This window comes from Chrysemys picta, chromosome 6 (genome assembly GCF_011386835.1).
Source record: "Chrysemys picta bellii isolate R12L10 chromosome 6, ASM1138683v2, whole genome shotgun sequence".
Lineage (NCBI taxonomy): Eukaryota > Metazoa > Chordata > Testudines > Emydidae > Chrysemys > Chrysemys picta.
Window position 1 is genome coordinate 25,201,484 of NC_088796.1, and position 14,210 is coordinate 25,215,693.

Below are 14,210 nucleotides of genomic sequence, written 5' to 3' on the forward strand. Positions count from 1 at the left end.
CCCTGACCGAGACACACTGCAAGGGCTGGGCCTGCCTCAGAACACCCTGGGGCCCGCCTGTCTGCACCAGGTGTGGGCAGGCAGGCTCATCCCAGCAGATCCAAATGTGGAGGGGCTGAGTGTAGGGGGCTCCAGATATGGGGTAAGAGGGTTCTGTGTGGGGCAATCTGGGTGCAGGGAGCTCATTGGGGGGAAATGGATGCACAGGGGATCATTGGGGGATTCTGGGTGCAGGGGCAATGGGACTCTACAATGGGGTCTAGATGAAGGTGGTTGGGGCTCAGTGTGGGGTCCAGGTGCTGAGGGAGGTATGGGTCCTGGTGCAGCTGGTTGGGGCTCAGTGGGATGTGGGTCCACATGTGGGGGTCTCATTAGGGTGGTCCCGGTGCAGGAGATGTGGGGGTTGATGGGCCTGCTTAACAGGGAAGCCCCCACTGCTGCCAAGGGGATGCTGGGCTCCTGCTCCCCTCCCCTGATTCACCTATCTCCTTCTCTTCCCCATCCCTCCCCCTTTCCTCTCCCCACTGTCCCCTGCCCTATCCCACATGCTTCCTTCCCCACTGCCTCTTCCTCCCAGCCCAACCCCATTTCCCCTGCCCCCCCACCCCACCATGGGCACTCACTGTTGTACAGAAACAGGATGGCTACCAGCACACACACAACTGGCACTAGGACCCAGGAGGCAGCATCCAGCTTCAGAGTCAGCAAGCAGAGCAGCAGCCTCCTTCAGCCCAGTAGCTCTGCACTCGCAGAAATGGGGCGGGGCATTGGCACATGATCCTGTGTGCCCTGCCCCCCACATCTTGCCTTTGTTTGGGGGGGGGAAATTCCCCGCAAACTATGCTCATGGGCATCCCAGCCCCCCCTTCCCCTGCGCAGCTTCTTTTTGCTTCCCCATCATTTTTGGGGGAGGAGGGGAGGAAAGTAATTTGGAGGGGACATGAATTCTGCACAGTGGCGCAGAATTCCCTCGAAGTAATTCTTAGCCCAGAAAGCACAGATTCCAACCCTCTAGGGCAGTGGTGGGCAACCTGTGGCCCACCGTTCCCGCAGTTCCCATTGGCCGGGAAAGGCGAACCATGGCCACTGGGAGCTGTGGTGGCCGTGCCTGCAGACGGTCAAAGTCAGCAAAATGTCCCGCAGCCTGCAATCAGATTACCCTGATGAGCCGCAGGTTGCCCAGCACTGCTCTAGGAAAAGGGGGCAGGGAAGGTCCAAGTACTGGGAGTGGGGATCACATGGTAATCCCAAGAAAGGAGATGGATTTTTGGCATGTGTATAACCCTGGGATTGGGGGACAGCTCCACAGAGGGCCAGCCAATATGCAGAATCTCCCTACATCCTTATCTCACCAGACCCTGGAGTATCAGAGCCCCAAAGATGATTGGACTGAGGATTCATACTGAAGGGGACACAGAAGGGAAAATAAAAACAGTAACTGAACATATGCTAAGGTTAAGGAAGGAGTTGAAAGACACAATGGGTATTGAACAAACCAGACTGTCTAAACAGAAAGCGTAGTATGAGAAAAAATACTTGGAAATACCTCCTTGTGATGAAGGATTTGGTGTTACTGTTAAATCTCATGATAAAAAGTTTGGTAAATAGTAAACCTTATGACAAATAATTTGGTAAAGATGGTAAATCCTATGAAAAGGTACAAAGGCTAGTGTAAATCCATTCCACACTGAGAGAGTGGTGAATGAGGTAATGAGCTGATACTAGCCAGGCTTCTTCATTGCAAGACAGTAGAGTTCTGGGTTGCAAGGCTGGGGAGCTGGGGCCTCTCTATTGCTGGATTATGAGGGGCCGGGAGATCATTCATGTAACTCAGTTGGATGTGTCCCTGCCTGTGGATTGGATGTGTCCCTTACACAGTGCATTGCCTGTCAGAGGCTTATAGTTTAACATTAACATCACAGTGTGAGAGACAACTCAGGCTGCTGGGTTTGGAAGGCTCAGTGGTCCCACAGTCCAGGTTGCACTCCAGGGACCCTGTCACATTGCAACAAGGCCAGTACACAAGTAACTTCTGTCATGTACTGGAAAAGTTGCAAGGTTACCTCATGCCTTGGTACTGTTCTCTTTAATGGAGCACAGCTGGCACTTCTATTAATGAGCATATTGTTTGGCACCCAAAACCAGAGCAATCCCTAAGATCCTGGCAAATCTTGGTGGACCAACAGAAGCTGCAGCTCAGAAGTCTTGTGCCTCTGCATTAACTTTTTGCACCTTACAGTTTTCTTCTGAATCCAAAGCAACGTGGCATGCTGCCTGGGAGTTCCCTACCAGCCAGTGTCCTGGAACTCTCCTTAAGGAGGTTCCACAGCATGGACGAAGGAACACCTATATCATTGCTGCTTCAGACAGCACTAGGAGGAGTATCACCACCTGGCTGATAGACTCATAGAATTGTAGGACTGGAAAGGACCTCCAGTGGTCTTCTAATCCAGTCCCCTGCACTCAAGGCAGGAGTAAATATTATCTAGGCCATCCCTGACAAGTATTTGTCTAACCTGCTATTAAAAACCTCCAATGATGGAGATTCCACAACCTCGTGAGGCAATTTATTCCAGTGCTTAACTACCCTAACAGTTAGAAAGTTTTTCGTACTGTCCAACCTAAACCTCCCTTGCCGCAATTTAAACCCATTGGTTCTTGTCCTGTCCTCAGAGGTTAAGGAGAACAATTTTTCTCTCTCCTCCTTGTAGCAACCTTTTATGTAATTGAGAATGTTTTTCATGTCCCCCATCAGTCTTCTCTTCTCCAGACTAAACAAACCCAATTTTTGCCATCTTTCTTCATAGGTCATGTTTTAAAGACCTTTAATCATTTTTGTTGCTCTTCTCTGGACTTTCTCCAGTTTTTCCACATCTTTCCTAAAATGTGGCACCCAGAACTGGACATGATACTCCAGTTGAGGCCTAATCAGCACAGAGTAGAGCAGAAAAAATACTTATTGTGTCTTGCTTAAAAACTCCTGCTAATACATCCCAGAATGATGTTTGCTTTTTTTGCAACAGTATCGGGGGGTAGCCGTGTTAGTCTGTATCCTCAAAAACAACAAGTCTGGTGGCACCTTAAAGACTAACAGATTTATTTGGGCATAAGCTTTCATGGGTAAAAAACCTACTTCTTCAGATGCAACAGTGTTACACTGTTGACTCATATTTAGCTTGTGATCCACTATGACCCCCAGATCCCTTTCTGCAGACACCTTCCTAGGCAGTCATTTCCCATTTCATATGTGTGCAACTGATTGTTCCCTCCTAAGTGGAGTACACTTTGCATTTGTCCTTATTGAATTTCATCCTATTTCCTTCAGACGATTTCTCCAGCATGTCCAGATCATTTTGAATTTTAATCCTATTCTCCAAAGCATTTGCAACCCCTCACAGCGTGGTATCATTGGCAATCTTTATAACTGTATTCTCTATGCCATTATCTAAATCACTGGTGGAGATATTGAACAGAACCAGACTTAGAACTGATCTCTGCAGGAGCCCACTTGATATGCCCTTCTGGCTTGACTGTGAACCACTGATAACTATGCTCTGGGAACGGTTTTCCAACCAGTTAGGCACCCACCTTAAATTAGCTCCATCTAGGTTGTATTTCCCTAGTTTGTTTATGAGAAGGTCATGCGAGACAGTATCAAAAGCCTTATTAAAGTCAAGATATACCACATCTACTGCTTCCCCCCATCCACAAGGCTTGTTACCCTGTCCGAGAAAGCTATTAGGTTGGTTTGACACTATTTGTTCTTCACAAATCCATGCTGACTGTTACTTATCACCTTATTATCTTCTGGGTGTTTGCAAATTGATTTTTTAATTATTCATTCCATTATCTTTCTGGATTCTGAAGTTAAACTGACTGGTCTGTAATTCCCTGGTTTGTCCTTATTTCTCTTTTTATAGATTACCACTATATTTGCCCTCTTCCAGTCCTCTGGGATCTCTCCTGTCTTCCATGACTTTTTGAAGATAATCACTAATGCCTCATAGCTCTTCAGTCAGCTTCTTGAGTATTCTAGGATGTATTTCCTAAGGCCCCGGTGACTTGAAGGCATCTAACTTGTAATTTTTAACTTGTTCTTTCCCTGTTTTAACCTCTGAGCCTACCTAATTTTCACTGGTATTCACTATGTTAGATGTCCAGTTGCTACTAAACTTTTTGGTGAAAACTGAAACTGAAACAAAAAAGTCATTTAGCACTTCTGCCATTTCCACATCTTTTGTTATTGTTATTGTTTCACCCCCTCATTGAGTAATTGACCTACCCTGTCCTTGGTCTGCCTCTTGCTATTAATGTATTTGTAGAATGTTTTCTTGTTACCATTTATGTCTCAAGCTAGTTTAATCTTGTTTTGCGTTTTGGCCTTTCTAATTTTGTCCCTACATATTTGCGTTATTTGTTTATATTCATCCTTTGTAAATTGACCTAGTTTCCACTTTTTGTAGGACTAATTTTTTAATTTCAGCTTATTGAATTCTGCTGGTTAAGCCAGGGTGGTCTCTTGCCATACTTTCTATCTTTCCTAGCAGTGGGACAGTTTGCTCTTGTGCCCTTAATGTCTCGTTGAAAAACTGCCAATATTCTCTTGAACTGTTCTTCCCCTTAGACTTGCTTCCCATGGGATCTTACCTACCAAACTCCCTGGAATTTGCTAACGTCATCCTTCTTGACAACCATTGTCTTTATTCTGCTGTTTTCCCTCCCACCATTTCTTAGAATCATGAAGTCTGTCATTTCATGATCACTTTCACCCAAGCTGCCTTCCAATTTCAAATCCTCAACCAGTTCCTCCCTATTTGTCAAAATGAAATCAAGAACAGCTTCTCCCCTAGTTGCTTTCTTGAGCTTCTGAAATAAAAAATTGCCTCCAATGCCTTCCAAGAACTTGATGTATAATCTGTGCCATGCTCTATTATTTTCCCAACAGATGTCTGGGTAGCTGAAGTCCCCCATCACCACCAAGTACTTTGGATGATTTTGTCAGTAGTTTAAAAAAAAGCCTCATCCATCTCTTCTTCCTGGTTAAGTGGTCTGTAGTTATCTCTTACCATGACATCACCCTTGTTTTTATCCCTTTTATCCTTACTCAGAGACTTTCAACAAGTCTGTCTCTTATTTTCATCGCAACCTCAGTCCAGGTGTATACATTTTTTATATATAAGGCAACACTTCCTGAGTAAGCTGTACCCTTCTATACCAAAATTCCAGTCATGTGTATTAACCCTCCAAGTCTCTGTGATGCCAACTATGGCACTGTTGGGTTTATTAACTAGCATTTCTGGTTCTTCCTGCTTATTTCCCATACTTCTCGCATTAGTATAAGATACATCTAAGATACTGATTTGATTTCCCCGCTATGTTGTCCTTGTCCCTTTCTTATCCCTGCTAGAACAGCCCATGCTCCCCAACAGATTCCGACCCTTCTCCCAGGTCTCCATGTTTTTTACTTACCTGTGAGTTTTTGTCTCCTGCCCTCATCTGATGGTAGCATCTGTCTCCCCAGCCCCTCGGGTATATTCCCCATACCTATCTCTTCTCCCTTGTAGATCTGGATCCTCATAAATAGACTTCTGTAGGGGTCAAGGAAGAAAGGAATGATGGAAGTGAAGGGAAGCATCCCTTCTAAGGCCCCCCAGCAAGGAATCACTGGGATTTCATCCTCTCTTCTGAAAGCATCAGATGTGAGAGTCTATCTCACAGTGACTTATTTTGGCCTAACAGCTCCAACTATGACACTTCATCAAGAACCATTTTTTCCTAACATCCTCAGGATCACTGGCCCTGTGCTTCTCACAGAATAATGGTTGTTTCCACAAGCTGATGAGATCATTTACACTCTAGGGGGCCTGCTACTATTCCCAGGCCCAAATTCACAAAGAGGTTTAGGCACTATGCTGCTGAGCATTGCAATGCCTAACTTGTAGGTGCCTAGAAAATCCCTGAGATCCACAAAGCCTGAGTTAGGAGTCTAGGATCCTAGAGAGATATTCATCTAAGAATGCAATCCACAAAAGCCTGCCAGCTAGGCAAGGAGTCTCCTAAGCAAGCCAATAGGAGATGCCTCTGAGAGGGTATGTCCTAAGTCCTGCCCTTCTCAGGGAATTCTGCACCTAAGTCCAGGCTGCAGGTAGGTACCCATCTCTGCTTAAAATCCACAGCCAGGAACCCCTCTCCTAGAGCTGGGTGGCTTAGACACTTAAGCCATTTCTTGCAAGAATGGCTTAGATGCCTGCCTAATGCCACACAAAGCAGAGGAGAATGTGGATAACGACTCCCCTATAACTAGGGCCCTACCAAATTCATGGCCATGAAAAATGCGTCACAGACCATGAAATCTGTTCTCTCCCTGTTAAATCTGGTCTTTTGTGTGCTTTTACCCTATACTATACAGATTTCATGGGGAAGACCAACATTTCTCAAATTGGGGGTCCTGACCCAAAAGGGCATTGCAGGGAAGTTGCAAGGTTATTTTGGGGAGGCGGTGTCGTGATATTGCCACCCTTACTTCTGTGCTGCCTTCAGAGCTCGGTGGCCAGAGAGCTACGGCTGTTGGCCAGGTGCCCAGCTCTGAAGGCAGCACCCCACCAGCAGCAGCATAGAAATAAGGGTGGCAACACCATACCATGCCAGCCTTACTTCTGTGTTGCTGCCTTCAGAGCTGGGCGGCCAGACAGTAGCAGCTGCTGACTGAGGGCACAGCTCTGCAGGCAGCAGCACAGAAGTAAAGGTGGCAATACCATACCATGCTATTCTTACTTCTGCGCTGCTGCTGGCGGCAGCTCTGACCTCAGAGCTGGGCTCCCAGCCAGCAGCCACCACTCTCCAGCTGCCCAGCTCTGAAGACAGCGCTGCTACCAGCAGCAGCACAGAAGTAAGGGTAGCAGTACCACAACCCCCATTACAATATCCTTGCGACCACTGCACAACTCCTTTTTGGGTCAGGATCACTACAATTACAACACTGAATTTTTAGATTTAAATAACTGAAATAATGAAATTTATGATTTTTTAAATCCTATGACCACGAAATTGACCCAAATGGACCGTGAATTTGGTAGGGCCTACCTATAGCCATTAGCCCAGTGGTTAGGTTACTCATCCAGGATGTGGGAGACCCCAAGTCAATTCCTCCCTCTGCCTGATGAGAAGAGATATGAACAGGGAAGAACTATTGTAATAGCTTATCTAGGGACATGATGGATTCTCCATCACTTACAGTCTTTACATCAAGACTGAATATCTTTTTAAAAGATATAGCTCAAACAGCAGTCATGGGCTTGATGCAGAGATTACTAGGTGAGGTTCTTTGGCCTGAGTTATCCAGGAACTCAGACTAGATGACTACAATGGCTTTAAAATCTATGAATCTGTGAGTACAGAATGAGACCCCAAGTATGTAAACAAAGCCAGGACGTATCTGGGTGTAGCCAGTGATGGAGAACATTGTATTCTGCAGATCAGAAAAACCTTTAAGAGAAAGATAAAGGGAAATTTTGAGAACTCCCTGCACTTTGAGCATTCTAGCCTGCCAGTTTTTGAAAGTAGTACTCCATGCGATTCTCACTTTTCGACACCCTATTAAAAGAAACTGCTTACTGTGTATTTCAACCAGAAGAGCCACAAGTAAGCCAAATGCTAACTGCCTGTGAGAGAGCAGGGCATCATGAATCATTTTAGAAATGGAGTTCCAGGAGTGAGTGTGCTGCAAGATTGGGTTGCATGACTAGATGCGACTGTATGAGTGTAAAGTGGGGACAGAATACTGGAAGGCAAAACCTACGCAAGATGAAGATCTAATGGGTATAAGGATAACAGGTGAGATGAAGGTAAAGCAGTAAATGCTAGAGGCCACCCAAAGATTTGTTGAAAGGGACTGTGAGTACTTCTGTCAATGATCACTTGGACATGAAAAACAGAGGTTTGGATTAAGGATCCAGGAGTAACTGGCAGAAGGGTATTCTCTTATTTTTGTGCTCCTAAAACACAGATCTCAGATTCTGTTTGTCACCTGCTATCTCAACTTCTGCATCAGAAGTCTTTGACTGTAAATCCAGTCTCTTATACCTTTTTGACATTACCTTTCACCTCAGCCTTTGTGCAAGAACTAGAAGTCCTTATTGTCAATAATTCTGGAAAGGAATCCAACTTCATATGAAGTTTTCAAATTAACAGAAACTCTTCTTAAAACCAATAGAGACTATTTTTGGAAGGACACAGAGCAGGTTTGACTATTTGGAGATAACAAGGGAGTTTTCACGTTAAGTAATTTGGAAAAGTGCTTAATGTTAATATTTTCAATTATTTTACCAATTCTAAAGTCCTGGCACTCATTTAAATTAATTCTGTATACCAAGTGTATTAATGTAAAGAAAAACAAAAAGACTAACATTTTCCCCATTTGTTTAATGGAATAATATTTGCAAATGGGTACTTGAAAAAAAAGTTTTGTTTTATAATAATGGCATGTTTTGTTCTGTGAACTGAATATTATAGAGATACAACAAATGATTATGGGAACAAGTATTGTAAACTGTCATATTCTTGCTAACAGGAAAAAAGACGTGTTTGTTTCCTAAATTAAACAGTCACTCAAAACTGTTATTTGTATGTGATTTGATCCTTGCTGAAGAGTTATTTTAAAAACTAAAAAGGGAACAGCCTGCAGCTCCACTGGAAGGAGAAGTGTCACGTGGCTAATGATAATTCAAACATCACTGCCATATTCCTCCTGAGAGAAGACGTAGATGCAATTTACAATTCCTACATGCACAACAGCAGCTCTCCTGGGGTGAATCTCCCCACTTGGGCAGCGTAGTACCTGCCTTCCACTAAGGAAAGGCAACTTTCAGCTCTGGCCACTGTATCTCTAGAGTCCCTTGACTTCTCCATGGTTGACCCCAGCCACTTTATGGGCTGTGCTAACTGCCACTGGAGTGAGATTTGTGAGCATCTTGCTCCAATACAGCCTGCTTTAGGTGGACTCTTCACCCGTGGGGGTTGTAGTCTTTGTTCCACTGGTGAAAGCAGATTAATCCTGGGCAGGGTGTCTGGCCCCACAAATCTCCTGGTAGACAGAATCTATCACTTCTTAACATCCTGTAACAGTATAAAATCTCCTGGTGCTTGCATTGTCAACCCGTTTTACCATCCATAAATGACTGTTACAATCTGTCAGCATAGGTTGATGTTGAAAAGAAATCAGACATTACATAAGTTTGGTTCAAATGACCATTTTTATGGTTCAGGTAGACTAACTACCACAAACTATATGCAGCACTGGTATAAGTGGACTCAACTTCCAATGAAGTAAGTGGAAATTAAGCGCAGCACTACAGACTACTTCAACTGAGATATCCAAGTCTGGGTTTAGGAGCCTTAACTTTAAGCTTGAAAATTTTTAACCCAGATATCCTGACACTCATTCCTCTGTCAAAAGATACTCTGATTATTTATTTTAAAAGAATTTGGCACTGTTGACACAAGCCTGTCAAAATATTAAAACCCTACTTCAGTGCTGGAGAGAGGGTCACCGTAACATAGGCACTTGGATGGAAAGTAGAGGTTAATAAAAGGGGGTAGAAATGGGATTATCAGGGCACCAAGTGAAGTTCAAAGGAGCACAAAAGTCTCAGGAAAAACTCTGCTTACCTGATCCATTGCTGCTCGCTTGAGTTATTGTTTCATCTTCATCATCATCATCACTATCACAGTTTAATGAATGAAAGGCTGTTTCTGGCTCTGTGTCAACCTGATTTGCATCCACTTCTTGCTCAGCAAAGCTTCGCAGTGCAACAAGACGGTGATGTATTGCTGCATACAGGTACCCAGTATCTTTTGAACTTGCCTGTAGAAAATAAAGTGCATACAACCATTGAAAATAACTGCAAAATAACTCTGACTGCATCCCAACCAACCACTGAAGTGCAGATGCAAAGGGGAGAGATTTTAAAAGGACTCAAAAGAGCTAAAATCCCTTAATCAGACAGGTTTCAGAGTACCAGCCGTGTTAGTCTGTATCCGCAAAAAGAAGAACAGGAGGACTTGTGGCACCTTAGAGACTAACAAATTTATTAGAGCATAAGCTTTCGTGGACTACAGCCCACTTCAGAAGTGGGCTGTAGTCCACGAAAGCTTATGCTCTAATAAATTTGTTAGTCTCTAAGGTGCCACAAGTCCTCCTGTTCTTCTTAATCAGACACTTATTGTCCTTTGGAGTCAAAAGAATTTATGTAAGATCCCAACTTAGTAACTTTGTGAGAAAATCGACTTAAATACAAATAATATTAAGTCTGTCTTAATGGTCTGTGTTTTAGAATTTGTTAAAAATTGTTGGTTGTTTTCTTTGAGATAATGGATGCAACCTTAAAACAAAAATTATGATTCCTCTCAGTGAATGACTCAATTTTTATTGAATACTTAATATTCTCGACTCTGTGCAATTCCTCAGTAACAAAATGTACTTCTGACAATAATAAAACATATATGGATTGTGAAAATTCCTAGTCATATTTCTGGTTAGAAGTAAGTAAAGACAGAATTAACAACCAAAAATTAGTTCTCTGATTAACAAATGAAAAGATGCCATGAACTCTGCTGGTGAAGTTGGAAGGAAATCATTTACCATAGGGTAGCTGAAAGCACATGGTCTTCTGGGGCCTGATACTCCACTGCTTTGCACCATGTGAATTCATTTACACCTGTACCAATTCAGAGTAGAAAGATACTAGTCTGATCTGGTAGTTTTATACCCAATTTATATTCACTTTGCACAGGTGTAAGTGACTGCAAGAGTTGCAAAGCAGTAGAGTATCTAGCTCTTCTTCCATGCTGCTCACATTTGCAGCAGACAGAAACTTTCCTTTCACCATAGCCATGCACAGAAGAAAGCAGTTGAGAGCAATTCAGAGTTGGTGTTTCAGCAGAAATTAGCTCAGTTGTCAACTGAGTAATTTGTCATCACAGGAATATGCAGCTTTTCAGGGACAAAGTCAGCCTAGGGTTGCAAATGTTATAGATTAGACTCAAGTAGCTGCCTTTTTCATTGGTTCTCAAACTTGTTCATATATCTTTGAACCTGAGCCATGGGTGAGCCATTCTTTTTAGGCATATCTGAGGAACTGTCCTAGATTGAGGTGTCAAGAGAGGAGGTTTGGGAACAAATTGATAAATTAAACATTGGTAAGTCAGCAGGACGAACCAGATGGTATTCATCCAAGAGTTCTGAAGGAACTCAAATATGAAAGTGTAGAACTACTTACTGGGATACGTAGCCTATCACTTAAATCAGCCTCTATACCAGATGACTGGAGGATAGCTAATGTAATGGCAATTTTTAAAAAAGGTTCCAGAGCTGATCCTGGCAATTACAGACTAACTTTAATAGCAGGCAATTGGTTGAAACTATAGTAAAGAACAGGATTATCAGACACACAGATGAACATGATTTGTTGGAGAAGAGTCAACATGGCTTTTGTAAAGGGAAGTCGTGCCTCGTCAATCTATTAGAATTCTTTGAGGGTGTCAACAAGCATGTGGACATGGATGATCCAGTTGATATAGTGTACTTGGACTTTCAGAAAGCTTTTGACAAGGTCCACACCAAAGGCTCTTAAGTAAAGTAAGAAGTCATGGGATCAGAGAAGGTCCTCCCATGGATCAGTAACTGGTTAAAATCTAGGAAACAATGGTCAGTTTTCACAATGTAAAGAGAAATAGCAGGATCTGTACTGGGACCTGCGCTGTTCAACATATTCATAAATGATCTGGAAAAGGAGGTAAACAGTGATGTGGCAAAGTTTGGAGAAGATACAAAATTACTCAAGAAGACAGTTAAGTCTAAAGATGACTGAAGAGTTACAAAGAGACCTCACAAAACTGGGTGACTGGGCAACAAAATGGCAGATGAAATTCAATGTTGATAAGTGCAAAAGTAATGCACATTGGGAAAAATTATCATATCTATACATACAAAATGATGGGATCTAAATTAGCTGTTACCACTGAAGAAAGAAATCTTGGATAGTTCTCTGAAAAAAGCTGCTAAATGTACAGCGGCAGACAAGAAAGCTAACAGAATGTTAGGAACTATTAGGAAACTGATAGATAGTAAGAGAAAATATCATAGCACCACTATATAAATCTATTGTATGCCCACACCTTGAATACTGCATGCAGTTCTGGTCACCACATCTCAAAAAAGATATATTAGTATTAGAAAAGGACAACAAAAATGACTAGGGGTATGTAAAAGCTTTGGTATATGGAAGATTAAAAAACTGGGATTGTTCATCTTAGAAAAGAGATGACTAAAGGGGGGATATGATAGAGGCCTATAAAATCACAAATGATGTGGAGAAAGTGAATAAGGAAGTGTTATTTACCCATTCACATAAGACAAGGATCGGGGTTACCCAATGAAATTAAACCTGTTGCCTATTAAACAAACATAAGGAAGAACTTCTTCACACAATGCATAGTCAACCATTGCCAGGGGATATTGTGAAGGCCAAAACAATAACTGGGTTCAAAAAAGAATGAGGTAAGTTCATGGAGGATAGGTCCATCAATGGCTCTTAGTCAAGTTGGCGAGGGATGCAATCCCATGCTCTGGGTGTCACTAAGCCTCTGACTGACAGAAGCTGGGACTGAACAACTGAGGGTGGATCACTTGATAATTGCCCTGTTCTGAACATTCCCTCTAAAGCTTCTGGCATTGACCACTGTCAGAAGACAGGATACTGGGCTAGATGGACCAATGGTCTGACCCAGTATGGACATTCTTATGGTCTTATATATCTTATTGGCGACTTTTGTGGACTACCTGCCCTTCTAGTTACGATTGCATGGACTATTCCCCCCACCATCAACCACACCCACCACTTTGAATAATATACCTGTGGCAACTATAGCAATTGTTTCTATGCAGAAGGAAAAATCAGGAAAGTGTGTTGATATATTTTAGGCATCTTTTAATGTTATTTAACATCATGGAGTAGCCAGTTCCACAGATCACTGATGGTCCACAGACCACAGTTTGGGAACAATTTGTATACCATTGCTTTAGTGACCCCTGCTGGCTGTCTAATACAGTGATCTGGTTATCTCCTTGGGCCATATCAGACCTTCAACTTTTTGCACAATTGACCTCAATGGTAATTGTGTACATGTTATAGCCTTACCCTTTTTACCGTAAGGAGGCTTGCCAGAACAAGGAGTCTGAGCTAAATTGCAAGTTCTAGATACTTGTTCTTTTTCAATTTTTTCTTACCTGTATTAGAAATACTTTAACAGAATGGTCTTCTAGGTCTGTCGCAGTGATGCACAGACTCTTGCGATTTGCTCTTTCTATCACCATCTGAGTCCAGAGTTTGGTGTTGAGAATCAGTCTCAAACTGCCTTGATTTCGCATAACTAAAACAGGAATGCTTATATATTAGACATTACATGGAAATTGAAACCTCCCTGTTGTTTCAGTAGATTTATTCAGTACTGCTATAAAAATCATATTTCCATTAACTTTGCATTTCAGGGGATTATAACCTAACATTTTGAAAGAGGTGGGGGGTTAAATTTCTTTACTATTCTTCGATATTTTTAAAGTTTCTCTTGATATTTTATACTTTTTGCCATATGATATAATGAAACAACCTTTCAAAACTACACAATAAAGTATAAGAACCTACTGCTCAATAAGCAGCACACCCCATAAGTCACTTGGAAGCAGGGCCGGCTCCAAGTTTTTTGCCGCCCCAAGCAAAAAATTTTTCCTGCGCCCCCCCGGCTCCGCCCCTTCCCTGCCCCATTCCAACCCCTTCCCCAAATCCTCGGCCCCGCCTACTCCCCCGGGCATGCCGCATTTCCCCTCCTACCCCTCCCTCCGAGGAGGGGTAGGAGGGGAAATGCGGCGCGCCCGGAGCTTGCCTGGGAGGGAGCGGGGAGAAGCGGAGTGGCGGCGTGCTTGGGGGAGCAGGCGGCAGTGGAGCGGAGGTGAGCTGGGGGGGGAGCGGTTCCTCTGTCCCCCCTCCAGGGTTACTTCCTCGACCCTCCCCGCGCCCCCCACTGCCGCAGCTCACCTCCGCTCCGCCTGCTCCCCCGAGCGCGCCACCGCTCCGCTTCTCCCCCCTCGCTCCCTCCCTCCCAGGCTTGCTGCTAAACAGCTGATTCGCGTGGCAAGCCTGGGAGGGAGGGGGGAG

The 14,210-nt window shown here is 43.5% G+C and overlaps 1 protein-coding gene across 4 annotated transcripts in view; it reads right to left on the reverse strand.

The window, feature by feature from the left end:
- The window catches only part of RANBP3L (RAN binding protein 3 like), a 49,517-nt gene that overhangs the window by 4,640 nt on the left and 30,667 nt on the right, over positions 1-14,210 (reverse strand). For 3 of the 4 annotated variants that reach the window (XM_005306908.5, XM_005306905.5, XM_042860199.2), the window contains 2 exons: positions 13,286-13,428; positions 9,667-9,862 (listed from right to left, as the gene is read on the reverse strand). In XM_005306908.5, coding sequence (XP_005306965.1) covers positions 9,667-9,862; positions 13,286-13,428 — 339 coding nt within the window. Of the gene's footprint in view, positions 1-5,469; positions 5,589-9,666; positions 9,863-13,285; positions 13,429-14,210 lie in introns of all 4 variants that reach the window. The other variant, XR_256778.5, reaches the window with a different exon arrangement.